Source organism: Oreochromis niloticus, linkage group LG11, assembly GCF_001858045.2.
Source record: "Oreochromis niloticus isolate F11D_XX linkage group LG11, O_niloticus_UMD_NMBU, whole genome shotgun sequence".
Taxonomy (NCBI): domain Eukaryota; kingdom Metazoa; phylum Chordata; class Actinopteri; order Cichliformes; family Cichlidae; genus Oreochromis; species Oreochromis niloticus.
The window spans coordinates 32886795-32908317 of record NC_031976.2 but is presented as its reverse complement, the minus strand read 5'-3'; the positions used below and the strand labels follow the sequence as shown (position 1 = coordinate 32908317).

General features: G+C 38.7%; 2 protein-coding genes across 2 annotated transcripts in view; both read left to right on the top strand.

The window, feature by feature from the left end:
• The first annotated feature begins 3962 nt into the window (after positions 1–3962).
• Positions 3963–16123, top strand: tmem106ba (transmembrane protein 106Ba). The gene is made up of 8 exons (XM_003450288.5): positions 3963–4120; positions 7859–8060; positions 8746–8809; positions 8954–9113; positions 9371–9511; positions 10714–10763; positions 10848–10901; positions 14923–16123. Exons 2-8 carry the CDS (start codon positions 7871–7873, stop codon positions 15041–15043), a joined length of 780 nt encoding a protein of 259 aa, XP_003450336.1. The 5' UTR covers positions 3963–4120; positions 7859–7870; the 3' UTR covers positions 15044–16123.
• A 2573-nt stretch (positions 16124–18696) lies between these two features.
• seraf (Schwann cell-specific EGF-like repeat autocrine factor) overlaps positions 18697–21523 on the top strand; it is a 3996-nt gene continuing 1169 nt past the window's right edge. The window contains exons 1-4 of the mRNA XM_003450252.5: positions 18697–19316; positions 19441–19536; positions 19849–19953; positions 21052–21147. Coding sequence (XP_003450300.1) covers positions 19109–19316; positions 19441–19536; positions 19849–19953; positions 21052–21147 — 505 coding nt within the window. The 5' untranslated portion in view covers positions 18697–19108. The remainder of the gene's footprint in view (positions 19317–19440; positions 19537–19848; positions 19954–21051; positions 21148–21523) is intronic.

The following is a 21523-nucleotide window of genomic DNA, read 5'->3' as shown; positions in this document are numbered from 1 at the left end:
ACACACATTAGTGATTACTGGGATTAAGTACATTTACTGTAGTAGTACTGCACTTAGTATGAATTTGAGATGCTTCTTTCTTCGTTCTATGTCAACAATACATAATATTAACATTTTCATGCTGTAAGACAAAACATTCAAAAAGATGAAAAAAATACTTAAATAAATAAGGTTAGAAACACAATCAATAGTGGCACAGAGATGCCTTGCATTATAATTCTGCAATCATGGTCTATAGCATTGATAAAAATGCTGAGCAGACCCAGTTGATTCTGATTTTGAGTCAAGATGGCAAGAGGAAAAGATCTAAAGAGCTTTGAAAGAGGGCTCAATGTTTTATCACAAAAGCTTCAGTCACAAAGACTGCTCAGCGTGCCACTGTTTCAATAGGAACAGTGATTAAAGTGACATCTGCACTTAAGATGAAAGACATCAAACATCAGCTGTGGCCGACAGCAGACATTTGATCACCGTCATACACTTGCATGAGTGCAAAAATGTGATGGGAAAAGAAAAAAAGCAGCAGTTTCTCTAGCTGACAACAATGTTACTTAAACTTTAAAGCGCATGTAATAATATTTTCATAACGTAATTCTGCCTAAAACTCACAAGGTTCAGTATTCTGTATGGAATATTATTAAAACAATTTCATACATATACGTTTAAGTATGTAATATTGCAGGAACAGGACTTTCACTTGCAGCCTATTATATTTACAGCTTGCTGGTAGCATAAGTGAAAAGATTCAGTTGTGTTTTCCATAACATAATTTTCTTCGAGAGGATAATAGTTTTGGTTTTACTCTTCTGACATTTTGGTTGATTATATGCAGTGGATGTTTTATTTTTTAAATTTTAGATTTCTAGTAATAGATACTATTACTTTAGGATGGACGGGAAAGATGTCATTCTTCCTAACAAATACTGTTACCTTACTAGACTTTAAGTAAGGCAGTAGTGCTACTGAAATAGTAAGTTGGTAAAATGCTCTTAACTTCAGCCACTTAATACCATCAAATGCAATTTCAACATTTGCACATCCACAATAATAAATGTTTATACAAAACCCAGCCTCTCTGATTACCACAGTCTGAGAATGAAGTGCACTGTTAGGATAATATGAGGTCTTTAAGATATGATGGGCTTAATCATGTAAGACATGTGAGGAGAAGGATTTGAAATTCAGTTCAGTGAGACAATGAAGAGAAGCTATTATGGGAGAAATATGGTCTCTCTTTATCATCCCTGTTATTACTCTGGTTGACCAACTGGAGGCTTTGAATTGCAACAGTCCAGCCTATAACTAGCAGCATCACTCTGAGTCGGGATGTTTATAATTTCAGAGACACTGCACAGATGAAAGAAAACAGTCTGACATTTTTGTTTAGCAAGCACTTTGAAGGACAAATCCTGGTCAAAAATGACTCCAAGATTTCTAACAGTGTTACTAGAGGTATTCATAGTATGTGGTTAGCGCTTATGTAAATTTTGTTACAACCCTTTCACAAAGGCATCTTTTTTTCCCACTGCTATGTATCTATTATTTTAAAATTAAATGTTATTAAGAAATGTTCAGACAAAAGAGGGTTTTCTGGGAAAAAATGCCATATGTCAGGACAAGATACAGAGTGTGATTAAAGTGGTGGGTGGGCTCATTTACATCTTGAGAAAAGCCAATTGAATCTAATAATGAATTGAATACAGTTTTAAGGCTGTTATTTCCAACATCTACATGAATGTTAAAATCACCCACTGTAATTATTTCATCAGAACTGAGTAATGAATCAGATAAAAAGTCTGAGAAGTAAGACAGAAACTCTGAGTAAGGATGATAGATAAAAACAACATGTATTCTTGTAGGGTCTCTTCCTTATAATATAAAGTGCCTTGAGGCGATTGCTAATTTGGTGCTGAGTTAAACTGAACAACTGTTTTTTTGAGTGTATGTGTGTATTTTAGTTAGCGAGTACAAGTAAGGCTTGGCTTATAACTATCTAGATCCTTGGTTTATTACAAAAAACAAAAACAAACAAACAAACAAACAAAAACTGCTACCACTCCTCCTCCTCACCCTGTGCTTTAAGGATCCTGGCAGTAAGAATGACTCAGGGGTGTTGATTCATTTAAAATAACTTTATCTTGCTGGAAAATGTTTGACTATTTATTTGTTAAAGGGAATTCTTCATTAGTAGAACACATATGTTCAAGTGCTTGTTAATCCAAGTATCTAATGAGATGTAACAACACTTAGCCACTCGATGCATAACACATACAGACACAATCAAGACGACCTGCTGAAATTCAAACTGAACATCACAATCACACGTGATTTAAGTGACTTTGATTGGGGCATTGTTGTTGATGCCAGACGGGATGGCCTGAGTTTCAGAAACTGCTGATCCACTGGGGATTTTCCTGAACAGCTATCTTGGGTTTTTCCGGGGGCCTGTAGGTTAGTACTTGGATGTGGACCAAGTGCAGAGCAGACACGGAGACAGCAAACTAATTCTCACAAGCCTTATTCTTTATCACAGGGACAAACTTGAAATACGAGGAAAGTATGCTTGGCTTGGCGAAACTGAACAAATGAGAATGCAATTAACAGGGAAACAAAAGGGGCTGGAACCTAAGGTGTTGGAGATTACAGGGTCAGAGTGGCTTACTTAGAGACAGACGGTGGCAGGAGGACAGGCAGGCGTGTGCAAGGGGGAGTTATTCCTGAGCGGCGGTGCCGAACGGAGGTGCGTGAATCCTGTCTTAGAGACCAGCGTCCAGAGAATGTGAGTGGCTGAGGAGTGGTGACGTGATGAGAACACTGGAGGCACAAAGAGTTACCAGCGTGGTTAGTTGACGAACTGCGGAGATGGTGACGCTGGTAAATACCGGCTCGCTTATCACTGGGAAACAGGGTCAGGTGAGTTGCACAGGTGAGACGATGAGGGCCCCGCCCCAGGGCGGATCCCCGTGAGTCATAACAACAACAATGGAAAGGTACCAGAAGCTCACCCAGACTATGACAGGGTTTACAGAGGATGGTTTAAACAAATTAAAAATACCCAGTGAGCAGCAGTTTTCTGGTTGGAAATGCATTGTTGATATCAATGGTCAGGTAAGAATGACCAGGCTGCTTTGAACTGATAGGCAGGCAAGAGCAACTCAAATAACCACTCGTTACAACTGAGGTATGCATAACATGTAAAATATGTCAAACCTTGAAGCAGATTACAGATTACAGCAGCAGCTTGTCGGACAAGAACAGAACAATGAGGTTACAATTCACAGGCTCACTAAAACGGCACAATAAAAGGTCTGATGACTCATGAGATCTGATGACTCATGAGATGAAACGGGCAAAAATTGGGGTAAACAGCATGAAAGAATGGATCCATTCTGCAGGATTCAGGCTGCTGCTGGTGGTGTAAATGTGTGGGGGATACTTTCTTGGCATGCTTTGGGCCTGTTAGTGCCTACTAAGCAATGATTATATCATTTCAATCTATGCCACAAATAATAAAGGCAGTTATTAAGGCAAAAAAGGTCCCAACGCAGTACTAGCAAGGTGTAACTAATGAAGTGGCCAGCTACATAATCGAAAACGGGTCAGAAAATGAATATATATATATTTTTAATTTGAGGGATTTTGTTTTATTGTTGTTGTTTTTTATTTAAATATTGAATACCGATGGGAACGATTATTAAATCGTTAATGTTTTTTGCAACTTTTCACTTTAAGTTGCAGTATCTTCGGGTCCCAGCAGGGGGCGCAGTACACACGTTGCAACTGATATTTTTGTCACTAATTGTGGAAGTAACTGCTGTTGCTGCAGCAGTATGTCAGAAAGAGTAATAATGACCTGAACAAAGGCAGTTCATAGTTCATAGCATTACACAACGAACAAACATGTCTTATTTGAGTAATGACTGGGTGTGCCCCAGTGCAGTTTCACCCCCAGCATCCCGTTTGTTTGAACACAGTGCAGACGGATAAATCAACCATTACCGGCCTGCCCAATGAGAAGAGCGGGGGGCGTTCCTGGCGTTATTCTTCGCTGGCGCGTGAACCACAACAAACAACAGAGATACAGCGGATGGCAAATAAAACAGACTAAAACACACGTCAGGTAAGCGGTTAGGGGAATGTTAAACGAACGTCTGTTAGATATTTAACGACTTCGACGACATACCAACCGTCGATCCGTGCGGGTTTTAATTAAATGTCTGAATTACGTTTGGCAGCCTACAGTCGACGCGGAATACGGTTTTTCGGAGTGTGTTTAAATAAAAAAAAAATGTATGAGCTAAATGTGCCTCCTGTTTGTAAGAATAAAGGCATAAAACCCGCTTTCCTCCGGCCGGTACTGTGTGTCCTCGGCTAGCCTTAACAGCTCAGTAGCAGCAGCAGCAGCAGTAACAGCATGGCGGCCTGGGCTGTGTGTCATCTATGTAGACAAACGGCAACAGCCTGGATGAGTCTGGAGCATTTCTTTATAGTTTATGTTGAGCAACCCTCAGATGAAACAGCGTGAATCTCCAACGGTGTGGAAAAAGGCAACTCAAACATGACGGTGCTATACGTGTTGGGAAACACCGGCCTACTTTACGGTTTAAAACAAATAACTGTAGAGTTCTTTATTATGAGGATATTAGTTCAAGCAGAACTGCCAGTTACTGCTCATTTACTTAAGTGTACTCACATGAAATCGTAGTATACTTGAAACTATAGCTGGTTTATTAATACTTAAGCAGTTTTTTGATATTATTGTATGACAGACCGATATTAGCCACTTTATATAACACGTTTTCTTATATTATTATACTTGAATATGGTACTGTGCTTATTTACATTATATTATTATTTACAACTGCTGATTAAGTAGTGTTTTAAATACCAGAGAAACACAGAAAATGATGTAAGTCAGGGTGGATATTAATTGGCATTAATTGATCGTGCCTATAGGAAAATCTATAGGGAAAGAATGACTTGCAACTGAAATGCATCCAGACACTTATTAGGGGACTTTTCAAGCAATATTTAAATTAACCTTAATTTAAATGGCTATCTGGACAAAACAATGTATAAAAGTAACAGAAAAATCGGATAAACCAGCTGAAAAAGTTTACTGACTTTGCCTCAAAACAAGATTTCATTATATTTTTACCACTGTCTTTGCTGTTGCTTAATCTCATATAGAAATGGGCCTAAATTCCAAACTGTTTTAGCAATTGTGAGACCGAACACAGTACAGAGACACAAAGCAGGCAGATGGCAAGTGTGTGACTTACATGTCCTAAGCCCCCACTGGATGCCATTGTTTTGACAATACATAGTCAGAAAGCCATGCCAGCATGGCTAAAATGAGCAAATAACCTAAGAGAGCTGGACAATTTGAAACTGGTTGTTGTGGGGAAAAATAAAATGCACCGGTACCAGTGCCCAGCAGCATCTGTTTTAAATGAGCACAGCCCTAAAAATGCCTCACACTGGAGTAAATGTACTTTGGAAGATATGGAGCAGATTTTTCCTGTTCAGTGAACACGTCTGCTAGTCATTAGAGTCAGATTGATATGACAAAGCAGTCTTAAAGCAATAATATCATTAAAAAACAGATTGTTCACATATTTATAAGCTTGAAGAAGCACATCACACAGCAAAGCATATTTACAAGTCCTCAAGTTATGTCTGAATTATGACTATTAATTCCTAGTTATGGCATTCTATGAATGTAAAGCTGTAGTACTGTGCAAAAGTTAATTTGCCCATCATTTCTTCATATTTTGTTGGAAAAATAGGAAATAGGTCCAGCGATTTATTGAAACATGCACACACATACATGGAAATACAGTATGTAAGACAAAAACAGAATTTGTGCAGTTCTGAGAAGCTTGAAAGTCAATACTTGGAGCTGTTAACAATTTGATGTTTTCCAGATGGTATTTTCTGGTGGATTGAAGTCTGATTGTAGTTTCTGTATTTATAATTCCATCAGTTTCAACAAACTGGTGAAATGCAGCCCCAAACCATGACAGAGCCTCCACCATTTTACACTAGGCACTCGCTGTTTTACTTCTCTTTGGAGCTCCTCCTCACATACTGATTTTAAATTTTAAATTTGGATTCATCACTTCATATAACCTGTTACCATTCACTTTCAGTCCAGGTCTTGTATAATTTGACATACCTCATTCTTTTTTTTTTCCATTCCTTATCAAAGGTTTCTTGACAGACACCCCTCTTCTGAGACCATTTGCGATAAGGCTTCAGTGAACATTAGATCAATCGCAGGTCCTGTAACAGGTCTTTGGTGGATTTTTGTTTTTTTTCTAATGGACATGACTCGATTCAGATGCTGTTCAAATGCTGCAGGCAGTTTTTTTCCCCACAGCTGTAAAAGGATGAAAAGGGTATTGTCATCATGCCTGGTGGATGGGTAGTGTGGATACAGAAGTCACACTTGAGGGAATGTGGGATTTTGAAATTGAAATTGAAATTTTTTTGGTCTACCACTTCTTTTGTCTTCCACTTGTCTGGTTTCCTTAAACATTATTAAAGGATACATTATACACCATGCCGAGATACTCAGAAGTTTTTGGCTAATAGCTCTTTGGAAACAACATTGTTGGTGCAAAATTGGTTCTTAAAGTTCTCAGTTATGTACAGAGACAACACTACGTCATCCCTGAATTTAGTTACATTTCTTTTTTTTCTAAAATCTTGAGTGATTCAAAGGTCACTTAAAGGAAGGGGACTGCAAGGACTGGCCAATATCCAAAGAAAGACTTTGAAAGCCTGGAGAATTACTGCTCAGGACCACTTTAAAAAATGACTAGAAAGTCTGTGTCCTTAAAAGCAATTCATAAATAACTGAAAGATAATGTGTGAATTATGCTTCAGTGGGAAATCTATGTTGTAACTATATTGCGTCTATGTTGCATAGTAACCAGCAACTCATTTTAAACCTTTGTCATAAACTTCTATGTAACCTGACGTGCGCCTAGTGAGAAATGTAACTACACATTGTGTCAACAAAGCCCACAACAACTTGAATGGCGTGGTCGCTTCTAGTTAAAAGGAGTTTCCAATTACGGCATAGATTTCCCACTGTAGTCCAAATCAAGCTTAACTTGAGGCAGCTTACGATCTCAACGGTCTCATGTACTGAGTTTGTTTCAGTCTATAGAAATTAATATTTTATACTTTAAAAAGAGGAAATAGGTCAGTATTTAGAGGTTGGAGAGGTAGGTGGTAGACACCATAGTTTGCACCAACTCCCGTCCCGTCCTCTCCCGACAGGAAAGACTTTTCTACTTCAGTTGTATCAATTTGATTGGATTATTATCTGTGTATTAGTATCTATTAGAAAGTACTCATTTAGGGTTGGGTATTAAAAACTACTCATTAGATTTAGGAAAAAGACTGGTTTGAGTTAAAATACAGCAGTTCCCGCTTCTTTTAAAACCCTGTTTCCTTGGTTGTCACTGTGACAGTAAAGTCATACTGACGGTGGAGAAAAGAATGTGACAGTTTGTCTCCGTGACCATGAGCAATTCAATTACTTTTTCATTCCTGTCACATTTTGCCATGAGACTGGTCTAAATATTTAACTTACAAATGTGTTAGTTAAATGTATTTTATACAACATTGAAAAATAGAGAAGAATAGAGTCTATGTTTGAATTCCAACAGATTTACAAAAGACTTTTGTGATGAAGTTTGTTTCCCTGGGAAGTGTTTACTGGGATACATCCAGATCTAATTTTACATCCAAATGGCTCTCTGGCATGTGGTTAGTCAGCATGGCGTGCTGAACTTGTGCAGAAGTTCCTCTCTCTGTATGTTCTTTTTTTTTCTGCTGATTACAGACAGCTGCAGCTATGGGCAAGACCCAGTCACTCTTAGCTAAGCACAAAGACGAGAGTCAAGACGCTCTGACGGAGTATGGGGGGAGTCACACAGAAGAGGATGGAAAGAATGGAGATGTGTCTCAGTTCCCCTATGTGGAGTTCACTGGACGGGACAGCGTTACCTGCCCCACATGCCAGGGCACTGGCAGAATCCCTCGTGGTAAAACTTAAAGCTGTTACATGTTTAACTGTTAAGAGTTTTTTAAAAGCAGAGATGTCAAAGCACCCATCTGTACAAAATACCCATGAATCAAGTTGAAATTTACAAGAATACCATCCTAATTTATTATAAACCTTTAGTAATGGCTTAATGAATGCTGTATGCATTTGGTTTTATCAAGTTTGATTGACAACTCTGCATTATAAGGAAACATGCAATCCAACTGCTTGCACATTTTCATGCAAGTGTTGCTTGTCTTTGCATCACCTTTTCCACATGTGGCCTCAATTTCCAACCAGTAAGAAAAGCAAGGACAAAAACGGAAATATTGCTTACAAAAATTGTTATAACTTAAAGTCGAAAGTTATAACTTGAAGTCGTAGTTATGTTCTTAAGACCACAGTTCTTTTTCTTGGCAACTATTAAAACTGGCTTGGCCTACACTTGCTTATCAGTCATCCCAGTTTACTTAAAACCAGATCTGGAACTCAGGATTGCACATTTCTGCCAAGGCCAAGTTTTCTGGATCACGAGGAATAGAAATCTAGTCAAGACCTGAAAATTGCAATTTTAAGTGAGAAAAAACAACTAGGCGAAGATTCTTCTTTGGATGTAGTTTTAAAGCAGTGATGCAAAATCGATTCCAGCAGTTACACTTTTTTTTTTTTCTAAACTCATTCAACAGGTCAAGAGAATCAGCTTGTGGCTCTGATTCCATACAGCGATCAAAGGCTCAGACCAAGCAGGACGTAAGTCTGCATTGTGTGCTCTTTTTATAGATTAACTGCCTTAGCTGTGCGTGTGATGAAACAAAATGAACACACAGCAGCACGACAGACTTTGAAGTCAACAGCTGGTTTCAGCTTTTGACTTCTTCTTTCAATCTCCTGCAGAAAGCTGTATGTCACAATATCAGTCGCTCTGTGCCTGCTGCTGTCTGGCCTGGCAGTTTTCTTCCTATTCCCTCGCTCCATTGATGTCTCCTATGTGGGAGTGAAGTCTGCCTATGTCTCCTATGACCATGACAAACGAACTGTCTATCTCAACCTTACAGTAAGTTTGAGCACTTTATAATAAATAATACATAATATATATACTAAAATAAAACTTTATTAATAATCTAACTGAATTTACTGATAGTATTGCATCAGTAGAATATAGCATGGTTTAATTTTTAATTTTTGAATAACGCATTTTTTTAAATATTTAAATTGATGCTAGCATGCTTAGACAGGCAATGGCCATGGGCAGCTCCAAATCAATAATGCTTGCTAACAAGTTTGCCATAATAACTACCTTCTTTTCTCTAGAACACACTGAACATCACCAACAATAACTACTATGCCATAACTGTGACCAACATCACAGCCCAAGTGCAGTTCTCCAAGACGGTGATAGGGAAGGCCAGGCTTAGCAACAGCACAGTGATCATACCACTGGATGAACAGCAGGTAGGTTGATATACTTTTTCTGTGTTTACACACGGAGAGCACTTCTTCTCACATATTTTCTCAGATAAAATATGGGTTCTCCTAAACGTTGAAATCCTCTTGAATCAAATATGATGTGGCTTTTTCTCTCAGGAAACTCACATGATTTGCACTAACCTCAAACTTTATTATGCATAAATGGAGTTTGTGCATCAGTCGGCTTTGTTTGTTTTTCTGAAGTTTCCAGATTCTCTATGAAACAGCCTACATACACAAACACTCGTACATATATTACATACAATTTCCACTTACCTGTCTGCACAACTTGGCAACCCACAGGCATATTCAAGGTGTATGTGTGCATCTAAGACCAGGTAGATGCTAAAGGAATTGGCGTCAGTTCACTATTTCGTTCCTATTGTACTACTGTAGCACCTTCTTACTGTGAAAACACAATACAGAGTGAGGCCTTAAAAACATGGGGAAATAAAGTAAAGGTCTTTCTGTGCAGCTGGCTGTGAGATGAGTGTGCAGAGGCCATCTACAAAGTTTAGCTCTGGAAGATGCTTCAAAAATATACAATTCACCAAAACCATTTCACACATTACTGGTTTGTTAGTTATGGTATGAAATAAATATTTTTAAAAAGGCTAAATCATTAAAATCACTACAGCATTGGTGTTCTGATAAATATATCATAGCAGGCCATGTAGGAGGTTACCATTTTTCTGCAGCCCAGTGTCAGTATTATAATGTTGTGGTGTAGTTTGGAGATTGTCTTGGTCACTTAGCTCAGTGAGCCCTAAAAATGTACAACTGAGCACAAAGTAACCCTCTCAGTTCGTTTTTTTTTTTCTTTTTTTTTTTTCTTGACTTTCTTTATATTGCTTGTGGATTTGAAACGTGTCCAGCTGGGGCTTTTCTGTGTGACGTTTGCATGTTCTCTCTGTGCTTGTGTGGTTTCTCTCCAGATACTCTAGCTTCCTCTTACAGTCCAAAAACATGCATAGGTTTAGGTTGACAGGCAAGTCTAAATTAGCCATAGCTGTGAGTGTGAGCGTGAATGTTATCTGTGTTAGCTCTGTGATAGACTGGCGACCTGTCCGGGGTGCACCCTGGTTTTCCTCTGTAACAGCTGGGATAGGCCCCAGCCCCCCGCTGGATAAGTGGAAGAAAATAGATTTTCAAATCTAATATCTTTTCTCTCTGAATTGTGTTTACAGATTGATTACATGGTCCCCACCATCATCGCTGATGAATTGAGTTATATGTTGTGAGTATCTTATTTGAAATCCTATTAATAAGGCATTTGCACTCAGATCGCTGTCATGTTTAATCTTACTTGTCTCTCTTTCAGTGACTACTGCACCTTACCAACGATTAAAGTTCACAACATAGTGGTCATGATGCAGTAAGTATGACAAGATATTGAATATTTTTCTTGATTTTTATGTCTAATACTGTGCTCAGCTGAGCATCAGTCTTTCTCTCAGCTTCCTCCTCCACACTCGCATAACTTCACCCACACAGATACACACTGAAGATCTGCCCAGAGCAAACAGCCTTCTGCTGTGGGGCACTGTTCAGATCAGCAGAAGCCCCGGGGCTTTGGGTGCTTTGCTCATTTACACGTCAAATCTGACATGGAAGCAGACTGTAAAATTAGCAGTTAACATTTCTCCTAATTAATTCTCTGAATCCATTGTGGGTGAAGGCAACCCGTTGGCCTCTAGCCAAGTATCATTACACTGATGAATGCCAGTAAAAATGAGGATGAGAAAAGCAGCCAATACCCTAAAACCTAATGTAGCCTTTCAGTGGTTTTATATCTAGACCATGATAGAATAAAGGCCAGTTGTGATTGTCTAATGGAGTGTCTTGGTGCAATTGAGAGAAATCACTGCATTAATTTGCTTCTAAAAAGGCTTTTATTTTTAAAATCCCTTCAGTCTGTCTTGAATATTTTAGGAAGATGAATCAAACAGATGGATTTATAAGAATAACTATAGTATGCATAAGAGAAAATTATATTACGCTTGTAAAAATGGGGGATGGGTCAGCTTCAGATAGTTTTTCTTCTCTTTCCTCAGTATGGTGTTAGTGAGGGAAGATGCCACTAATACTGTATTTTTTTTTTTCTGTGTTTGCAGCCAGTTAGAAGAAAGCTGGCTTAAAGGGTGAGCTTAAAGAGTCCGGTGCTACAACAGCCTAAGGCAGAAGTTCAGTATAAGCTAAATAACGCCCCCACCCCCCATGTGTGAAGAATGCAGAATGACTCTAAAAGAGTCCAAGAATAGAATGGATTTCCTTTAAAAAGTCAGTTCTGACAAAAGTAATGATGAACAAAGTTATTCAATCTGGGCTGTTTTGTGTTTTTCCCTCCACTTCAGTGTTAGTACACTGCCTCTCACAGCTGACAGTGTGAAAATGATGGCGTGTCTTTGTGAGAAATTATTTGCTTGCACTAGTAATTGACTCTCTTCAAAAAATTAGGAAGCAAGTGCATGTTTAAAACTGGTTTGATCATCACTTCTGCTATTTAAACAGACAAGCATACCAAGCAAATAAGTAATTATATTAATACCATGCAGTGACATACAGGGAAAAAAAAGCGTGTTACTCTCGCTGCAGTCTGCCAGAAATATCTTAAGGTAAAAGCAGCACCGCTCTGTAAGACTGCTGTATACCTGTGAGTGCTTCTGCAACTCCAACAGAGCCAGATGTCCACTCTCTACTTCAGTTTGTCCTGTCACTTTCAAAAGCTGCATTCTTCGTGTTAAACCTCTTTTTTTGTATATCAATCGTTTAAGCTTAATACATTTGTACTGGACACTTCAGTATTCAAAAGTAGTTTCTGCAAAATAAGATGTGTCAAGATCACATCCAAAGCCTCTAAACCAAACAAGCTCAAGCTTGTCATACTAAGCTTACATACAAAGCACAGCTTAGAAGGCTGCTAACCTCATTGATCTCATTATTATAAATGTCAGGCCAATGAGGTAATATCAATAAAAAAAAAAATTATAAAGCTTTTAGCAATACTGGATTTTCAGATGGACTAATTTAAATTTAAGTTTTACCCCTAGGAAATTTTAAAATCCATCAGACTACAGTCTAAATGTGCAGAGGAAACGGGGGTTTATCAGCTTTATTTGCAAGATTTTCAACACCTTGGCAGCAACTACAGCTTTCTAACGATGCACCAATGCAACTTTTCCCAGCTCTGATACGACACAGATCTCTTGGCTTCATGCATTTTTCAATGTCAAGTACTCATCTGTTACTAATGTTAAATGAATAATCTGTTTTCACAGTCACTCTGAGGATCAGACTGGAAGTTAATTTTATACATAAGGCAATGTCAGGCTTGGCTTCACTGCTTTGTTTAAATAACTGTAATAAGTCCAAGAATGTAAATTTAGTTGATTGGCATTTCTTAGTAAAATTTAAAAAATCCCAGTGAGACCAAAGCAAATACAGGGGAAGGGGAGGGGGGGGTCACTGTCCTCATTGTTTGCACCAATCTCTTTTCAGCTCACTGTGCGACTCTTCACAACTACTGTTTATTCTAGTTTCTCCTTTGCCTGCTCTCAATGTGAGTTTTCTTATTATCATGCAAACTTGTCAAGTGAGGAGTGGAACTGATAGCTGTGAAGTCATAATCCTTGGAGTCGATTTTGTGATGTTGTATGTACAATGAAAGCCTCCCAACCAGTTTTTGACTGTAATAAGAGCAAGAAAGAGAAGTCAGCAGGGCCGGGGTGTTATCTGAGCTTTTCAGCCGTGTCAGCATGACTCACCTGAAAAGCTGTGGTTGACTGTTGGTGTAGCTAACTGCTGACACTTTGCTCTATGCTATCTCAGATCTCCTGCTGCTAATGCATGTTGTAGTAAATGCAGAATAACATAGACCTGAGGCCTGTACTATGAAGCCAGATTTATGACTTAGGTCCAGTCTAAAGGTTTCTGTGTCACAAAAGTGGATTTATTTTTATCTGACTAAGTCACAGTGGTAACTTAGACTGAACAGATAACCTGCTTCTAATCAGATTGTGTTTCATGTTTTGGTTGAAAATGAGCTAGAAGCACTATGTTTTCACTGATTCTTTTATTTACAGCATGTATTAAATGCTATGTAGATTATCTACTGGGGGAATATGTTTTATATGTGCAAGTCGTTAAGCCGTACCACCGCTTAAACCACTGATTGAAGCACCTGAAATGTGCACTGATTTATTTTGTTATGCTGAAATTGTATAAATGTTGTTGTACTTGATTCTAATCTACTGCTTAGTCTCCTTTACACTGCTGGACGCTACAAGAACACACAGCAGGAATACCTGTTCAATCCATAAAGTTGTTTTCACTTTGATATGCTGACAACGTGCAGCAATTTTAATTTAGCTTTAATGTTAAAATGGATCCAGTTTACAGTTTCACAGCGACTAAACAGCAGCACAGAGAGCGTGCTCAGAGATAAAATAACTTGAATTCAAATGTTTTGGACTACTCTGTGCTCGAAATCACCAGATTAATTATTTTCTGCAACATTATTTTTTTGTTTTATTTGCAGTGATGTTTTTTTTTTTTATCTCCTAATCACAATTTTATCATCATCATCAGTTGATAATATTTCTGATTGGAGTAGACAGCACCTATTAGGATTCTTTCATGCAGAAGAAGAGTCGCATAACTTGCAGAACGCCCAGTTTTGTTTGAGCACGCACAGAGCCTGATGCATATACCCCTGCCTGACAGAGGAAACTGATAAACCCTGTTCGTAACTGTGATAACGGTTATCTCCAGCTGTGGTTTGGGGTTTTGTTAGGACAGCTAGCATAAAGAAAGCCTGGCTGTGTTGAATTTTGTTTGTAGTCGGCCCTCAAGTGAGGATCAGAACAATAAGCTGTCCAAACCCAGCAGTCAAAAAGTCAACTTCAGAAGTTGTTTGTTTTGAAGATAAAATGTGTTGTTTCTTATTGATTTTTACTGTGCTGAATCCAGATTGATCAGATTTGTTACTATTTTCAAGATATTTAATCTTTTTAGCTGTTTATAGGGTACATGGCTGCGATAGTTGACTTTTAATCATAAGTTGTAAGCTCTTCATGGATGCTTCAGATGATAATGTTTCCCCTTTGAAAAAATATGCAAAACTGCTCTATGCAGAGAAGACTTGATATGTAACATAGAATAACATAGTGGTTTATTCCATTTCAATTCACAAGAACGCTGCACAGAATTTATTTAGAGCTTAGGCCAGAACAAGATGTTGAGTCTAGGTGTGATAGATCTACAGATGGAGGAAATGCACTGATGTAAGTTCTGAGCTACAGTACTTGATGATATCAGTGATATCAGACTGCTGCACAACTATTTCCACTTACCTCATCTTGCGCTTTGATCATGTTTGACTCTTGTTTGCTTTTCAGGGTGATGGTGACGACGTCTTACTTTGGCCACACGGAGCAGGTCTCCCAGGAGATGTACCAGTATGTGGACTGTGGGGGGAACACCACCTCGTTGCACGGGCATGTGCAGGTCTACCAATAAGGGAAACAAAAGAGCTTAGGCATCAGATACTGCTGTTGACCTCCATACAAAACATCTTTGCTTTTAATTTAGTCGTAGTGGCTCATCAGTTTTTAAGTCCTGAATAGTTTACTCTGTTTAGAGGACAAACATGATGTTTAGAATAGACGTTTTGCAATAAAACCACCAAACGATGGTTTATCCCTCGTGAACCAGACCTGTAAATCCTTCTGATGGCCCACAGATGAGAGGTTTGTAGTTTTTCCAGGCTGGTAAAAACAGAGCACATTATTCATTATTCAATATCACTCCTCCTCTGTATTTGAAATACTGGAAGCAATAGCTTTACTTACAATGCACTTTAGCTGGGCCTTTTGAAGAGAAGGTAATGTGAATATTGCTTAAATAGAAGGGGAAAGCTGCTCACAGCCCCTCTCATTCTACACCACTTTATGAAATAGTTTCTAAAACGTGTGAGAGAGAAATAACTTTTGAAAGTAAAACTACTGAGGTGTTCCTAATCATTCCTTTCTGCTCTTATTTGACTCCTTTCTACAAACAGCCTCTCTCTTTTCGTTTCATGAATTTTGTTAGTGTGTAGAGCAGTACAGCAGACTCATGTCATCACTGATTTATTCTAAACTTTTAGTTTTTGTGCGGTGTGTGTAACTCTGTTAATCATCAGGTTAAAAGGTATGCGTGACTACTCTGAAGACCTTAATGAGCATATTTTACAGAAAAATAAAATACTTTTCACTTGATAAGAAAATAACTTATAATAATATTTTTATGTCATAGGCTTATTCATACAAATGTCACCTTTTTTTAAAAATTTAAATTAATCCAATTTTTGTGGGCCATGGTGTAATTTGCTGTTTTGATCACATAAATATAATTTCTTAAATCAACATGCAAAGTTTCACAGTTTAAATCACTGCAAAATCTGCACATTTCTACACGTCATTTTGAAGAAAGTAAGCCGAAATCAAGCTCTTTGTAATATTCCATGAAAGTGAAAGTTTCCCAGCTATTTTCTAACATCTAAACAGTGGTTTTGTGTTTTTCATGCATGCCGGTGACAATAAAATCAATTCATTTTGAGCGTTTCTTGTGTTTTCTTGGTGTGCTTGTAATACACTGTGTACACACCGAGTGGTGCCAAATGTCTCATTCAGCTGAAATATGAAGGTCCCCAAATTCTTACCTTTTCATTACTCCATTGTTATTAATGCACATTAATACTTGAAACTGGACCTTCAAAAGACAAGAAAAAGTTTCACCTTTCTATTGTGGTGAAAGGTTTCAGTGGACTTGATGCAGATGTTTGAGCACTAAATAGGAGAGAAAATTGGCAGGTTTCTTACAAATGTGCGAAAACAAATTTCATCTGATCGTAAATTAGTTGTCCATAAATTATTTTGTCTGGAAAATGTACCCGACACAAACATCTTCCTTTTATTGAGGATAACAGGGTGGTTTTATTGTATTACACCAAAATGATTATACTTGCAGTATCCTCACAACCCACCAGGGGGCTGCAGCTATTGCAGGGTGACCAGATACTGTACTTTAATCTGGAACCTGTTCTTTCTTCTCACATAATGAAATAGTGTCCCATATTCTGGTCTAGTTCACGAACACGTGTCTCCAAATAACTTCTCTTTGTTGTTATCTGTGCATTCCTACTGAAACCCAGAGATGAAAATTGGAAATAAGATTGCAAATTTGCAGTAATATTGCAGAAGACCAGTGACAAACTTTAGTATAACTGTCCTTCATATTCCTCATGTCAAATATGTTTATCTGCCTCGTAGCATTAGTACAGTGTCCCACATTGTCCCACACAAACACACTCATTAATGTTGTTGGGATCCTGTCACGAACCTCTTCACTCCAGCAGCTATCCACAGAGCTGAAGCACATCTGTTAACTTCCATTTATGCTCATAATAGATTAGAATTGAGGCTATGGTTGTAAAGCTGTGTGTTTAAGCTATTTATTAATGATAATAATAATATTTATTATTTTTTAAAAGAACCTAATTTTGTTGTCTGCTTTCAAAACTTCTTTCTGGTGTTATCCTCTGTTTGTTTCCTAAAGCGAGAGGCACAGGCCCCTTGTGTATCATGGTATGTTCACATCTGTTGCAGTCATTAAACCACCAGCTCACTTCCACTCCGGGATCCAGGTCACAGGTCTAGACCAAAGCTACGCTGGAATACATACAACAGAGAAAAAACCCTCTCGCTCCCATCGCTAATGTATTTTGCTTACACTGATTGGGCAGCACTGTACTCTTATATTTGCTTCTGGAAGTACTTTATTGGTAAACAAGTGATTTCCTCTTTGGATTTTTAACACGATGGCATTCATCTTTGTTATTATTCTTTATCTTCTTTGGTGGTTACGCAGGCTAACTGCTGATTAGCAGGTTGAATATAGTGCATTATCAACTAAACCACATTAAGGTATCCTTCTGCAAATAAGCATCAACCCTTTTTTTCCTCCACAGGACTATATTGATTTAGAGCCGTACAAAGAGTGACTCAACACATTATCACCAGTTTCAGAAAAAATATTATTACCAAAGAAATTTAAATCTTGTACTTGGAGTAGTCCAAGTATTATGCAAACTCTGTTTATTCTGAGCTCACAGAACTCAGAATAAAGAAGCACTGTTCACTTTTACTGAAAAATGCAAAACACAGAATCAAACAGAAAGCTACTTTTCCTGTTTGGTCTCTGAACAGCTTTAAGGCAGCAGAGAGAAGAACCACATCCGCTACTGACTGGTTGTGTTATTGTCATTACAACAGAACTTCCCCCTCACCCCGTCCTTCATATAGGCCCAGGGTTTCTTTTCACCAAACAAGAGGAAATGGTTTTTCCATATGTGCTCTACATAGACTGACATCCCAAACTCTGTCTTTCTGACAAATATAATCATAGACATTTAAAGTGTTTCTACAGTCTTTTAGATGTAGCTTGTCAAAATCACTGTGAAATATGTACTCAGTATAAAATACTGCACTTTTCTTTTGTTGCATATTTCACAGTAGTTTCTTTAAATCAAAATAAAACCTTAGATATGTAGCCATGAAAAATAATACTTTGCACAAATTATGAATTATGTGCCTTAGAAATCAATCCTTGCTGTTATAACAGAAGTGAGTGAGATGTTGTTTAAATACCACTAGTTATAGGTACTATGTAACTTGAATAAAGTTAAATATTTGGGTAAAGTCAGCTTCCTGTATGTGAGTATAAATATTAGAAAAATCAGTTGTGCATCATCTTTTGTGTCTCATTTTGCGGAGCAAATGTTGTACTAGAAAATACCAAGTATAGTGAGTATAGTTACTCAACAAATGTGCATATGTACCAGAAACTTGTCCATTTATTTCATCCAGCCACCTTATGGTAGACTGTCCCAAACAGGATCGATCAGGATTCAACAGCAGTTAGCAGTGTGTACCTTTCTACACTTCATACAGGTGAGCTCTCACGGTTGTTGAAACAGTTTTATTTTATGGTTAGCAAAAAAATCAAAACAAACTACACTACAGATTTTTTTTATTTATTTATTTATTCCACAATCCTAGACCAGGCATTCTGGAGCAGTTATATTACTCTCTTTGTGGGTGCTTTTTATTGCATTTTTTATTTATTGTACAATGAACAGACTGCAAATACAATCAGATTACTCTTAAATACTTCTTTTGGGTATACATGTTTTAGGGCCTAATTTAATTGGTATCCTTAGCATCTCTGTCGTAACTCCAGACAAACTATTGGGAAACCTGTTGTGGCAGAGTCAAACTTTTTACTTCATGTAACCCCACTACGTAATCTGCACGGTGGTCTAACCAATATGTTTCATGCAAATATGGACTGCATAGGTTTGATCCAAAGTCTTCAAAATCAGCCCCAGCCCCCACCCCAAGGCGCTCTCCCTGCTCCGCCTCACCACCACCATCCTGGCCGAGAAGTTTTCCCTGTTTCTTCAGGAGACTTTCTCCTCCTCCATCTCCATCCACCGCTTCGCTTCTTTTCACTCCTCATTTGAGCAACAAAGCACATCCGGCCATGGGGTTTGCACCTCTCCTGTTTGCCTCGTTGATGTCGCTCGCCGGTGTGTGCTCCGGAGGCTCGGACGCGCCCCGGGGCGTCGCGGTCGGCTTCGTCTTTGACCTGAAAGCGAAGTGCGAGCCGCCGTGCGAACACGCCGGAGTCTGCATCCGCAACAACACATGCTTCTGCTCCCGGGGCTACGAAGGAGAGACCTGCCAGTATGGTGACGTGACAAACCTTTTATCTGCGCGTACTTGCAAATTCATTTAAAGTGACAAAGACTTATGAGAAAGAAGGTCAAAACTTTGAAGCCTATTAAAAAAAAACTGTGGTGGATGTTTTTGCAGCCAACTGTTATCCCAAATGTAAAAATGGAGGAGTGTGTCTTCGCCCTGGAAAATGCAGATGTCCTCCTGGATTTGGAGGAAGATACTGTCACAAAGGTAAACGAGTTCATGGGAGCGGGACGGTTCTAATACATTAAGTGTATAAACACATGTGTGTGTCATGATGACAGTTGTTCTCTGCTTTTGGTGTATTTTCCTGCTCTATTCATTTGTATTCAGTTTACTATTATTCAGCTAGAATGCTACACACAGTATTCAGCTGTTGCTCACGTACTGCCTCATTTGTTTGTCTAAGTTCTTAAAACATTTTATGGATTCGATTTTTTTAAATGTGTCTTATTAAGTTTATGAATGCATAACTCTATGTGTGTGTGTGTGTGTGTGTGTGTGTGTGTGTGTGTTTTGCAGTGATGTGTGATGGGGGATGTTGGAACGGAGGAGAATGCACCGCTGTCAACGGCGTGGCCAAGTGCATCTGCCCTTCAAGCTGGGCCGGATCAAAATGCCAAGAGGGTTCGTTTATGGCTGTATCTAATTACCCAATTAACACAGAGGTCAAAGGTGCCAAATGGGGCTGCTTCCTCAGCTGGAGCTGTTCATCAGCTGCAGACATTAGTGGATGTTTAAGGCTTTTTATGGCTCCAAGTTGCTGTCACCAAGGGAAGCAACAGTCAGTCTGACTTAGTGGATGAGGCAGACATGCAGGTGTAACAGCTGGAGAGCTGTGGTGAAGTTTGTAATATTGGCAGAAAACTACAGTTCAGTTTGAACTGGAAAAAACAGGAAAGATTGAAAAGCCATTTTTTTATGTCTACCAAGATTTTTCTTCAAAAGAAACTCAGACTTGACTTTTTAGTGATGAGTCCTGAAAATCTGTTGTTAGACTGCATGCATTCTCCATGTAAAATTAAGGATCAGTTGGACTCTAGCAATCCATCTTCTGTGGTCTAGATTAAATATTCAGCCTTGCTGCTCTTCTAGGATTAAAGCCGTTTCATTCATTAGCTGACTCGATGACTTCCTAAGCTCATTTTCCTTATTTGCTAGCATACACATTGTACACATCGGGTCAGTGATACTGGGAGGGCTTAAATCTAGTATGAACTCCTTCTCTTATATGCATGGCACTAATTTTACTAGTACAGCATCAGCATAAAACCACAATTAACTTAGCAACCAACAAAACAGACCAATCACATGCTAAACGTAATGTCATAGCATAGTTACATATGTAGTTAAGCAGGAATCATAAAGGCCAGGATGATGCTTGAGCAAGTGAGCCATATGCTGAAGTGCTGCAGGGACCTGCAAAGCTCAGTGGGGTCTGTGGATAATATAGTGAAGGCCTGATCTCTTCCTGTCCATTCTTTACTGTCACCGTCCAATAAAGGCTGAAAGTGCCTGAAAAACGTCACATGTACCAATGGTACATTACAGCCGCTACTGCCACTGTATGGTCTGACCAAAGTTAAATTTTCACATTTGACTTTTGCCTGAATTAAATAAAAATATTTTCATGTTTTCACAAAACACAAACTTTTATTGTAAGTTTTTCTTTTTCATATTTCTGTTCCACGCTGAGCGAACCTCTATGGTTTGTTTCCCATGCAGCAATTTGTCCCCAGGGCTGCAGGAATGGAGGTCTGTGTGTGGCTCCAGGAATCTGCAGCTGTGTGGAGGGATGGTTGGGTGGTGCCTGCCATACGGGTGAGTACAAACTGTTCCCAAAGACCGATAACGTTTTGCTGTGTACATTTGATGAGACCAGTTTAAAGAATAATTGAGGAGTCTCAGATGTACAGAGTCGTGTTATGACCCCAGTTCTGAGGCTGGCCCTCCACTGGGACCAGTTATTCCTTATGATAAACAGTCGTTTTCATTTCATCCAGTTCCGGTACTTTCTGCTCTCTTGACTACATTGCACCATTCTCACACCAGTGCATTTTACATACCCAATTTTTCTCTTTGCACCTTGGATTTGCTTTTCAGCTTAGTGTATTTCCAGATGTCACAACACTTCACATCTTTGAGACCAGCTGCTGGAGTTTATGATGCTAGAATTGACAAGCTCTTCAATCATTTC

Excerpts from the sequence above, each read along its gene's own strand:
- tmem106ba (XM_003450288.5), top strand. The coding sequence starts at position 7,871 with ATGGGCAAGACCCAGTCACTCTTAGCTAAGCACAAAGACGAGAGTCAA. Across the intron at positions 9,114-9,370 it reads CTGTCTATCTCAACCTTACA|AACACACTGAACATCACCAA; the intron begins GTAAGTTTGAGC and ends TCTTTTCTCTAG. Across the intron at positions 10,764-10,847 it reads GATGAATTGAGTTATATGTT|TGACTACTGCACCTTACCAA; the intron begins GTGAGTATCTTA and ends TCTCTCTTTCAG.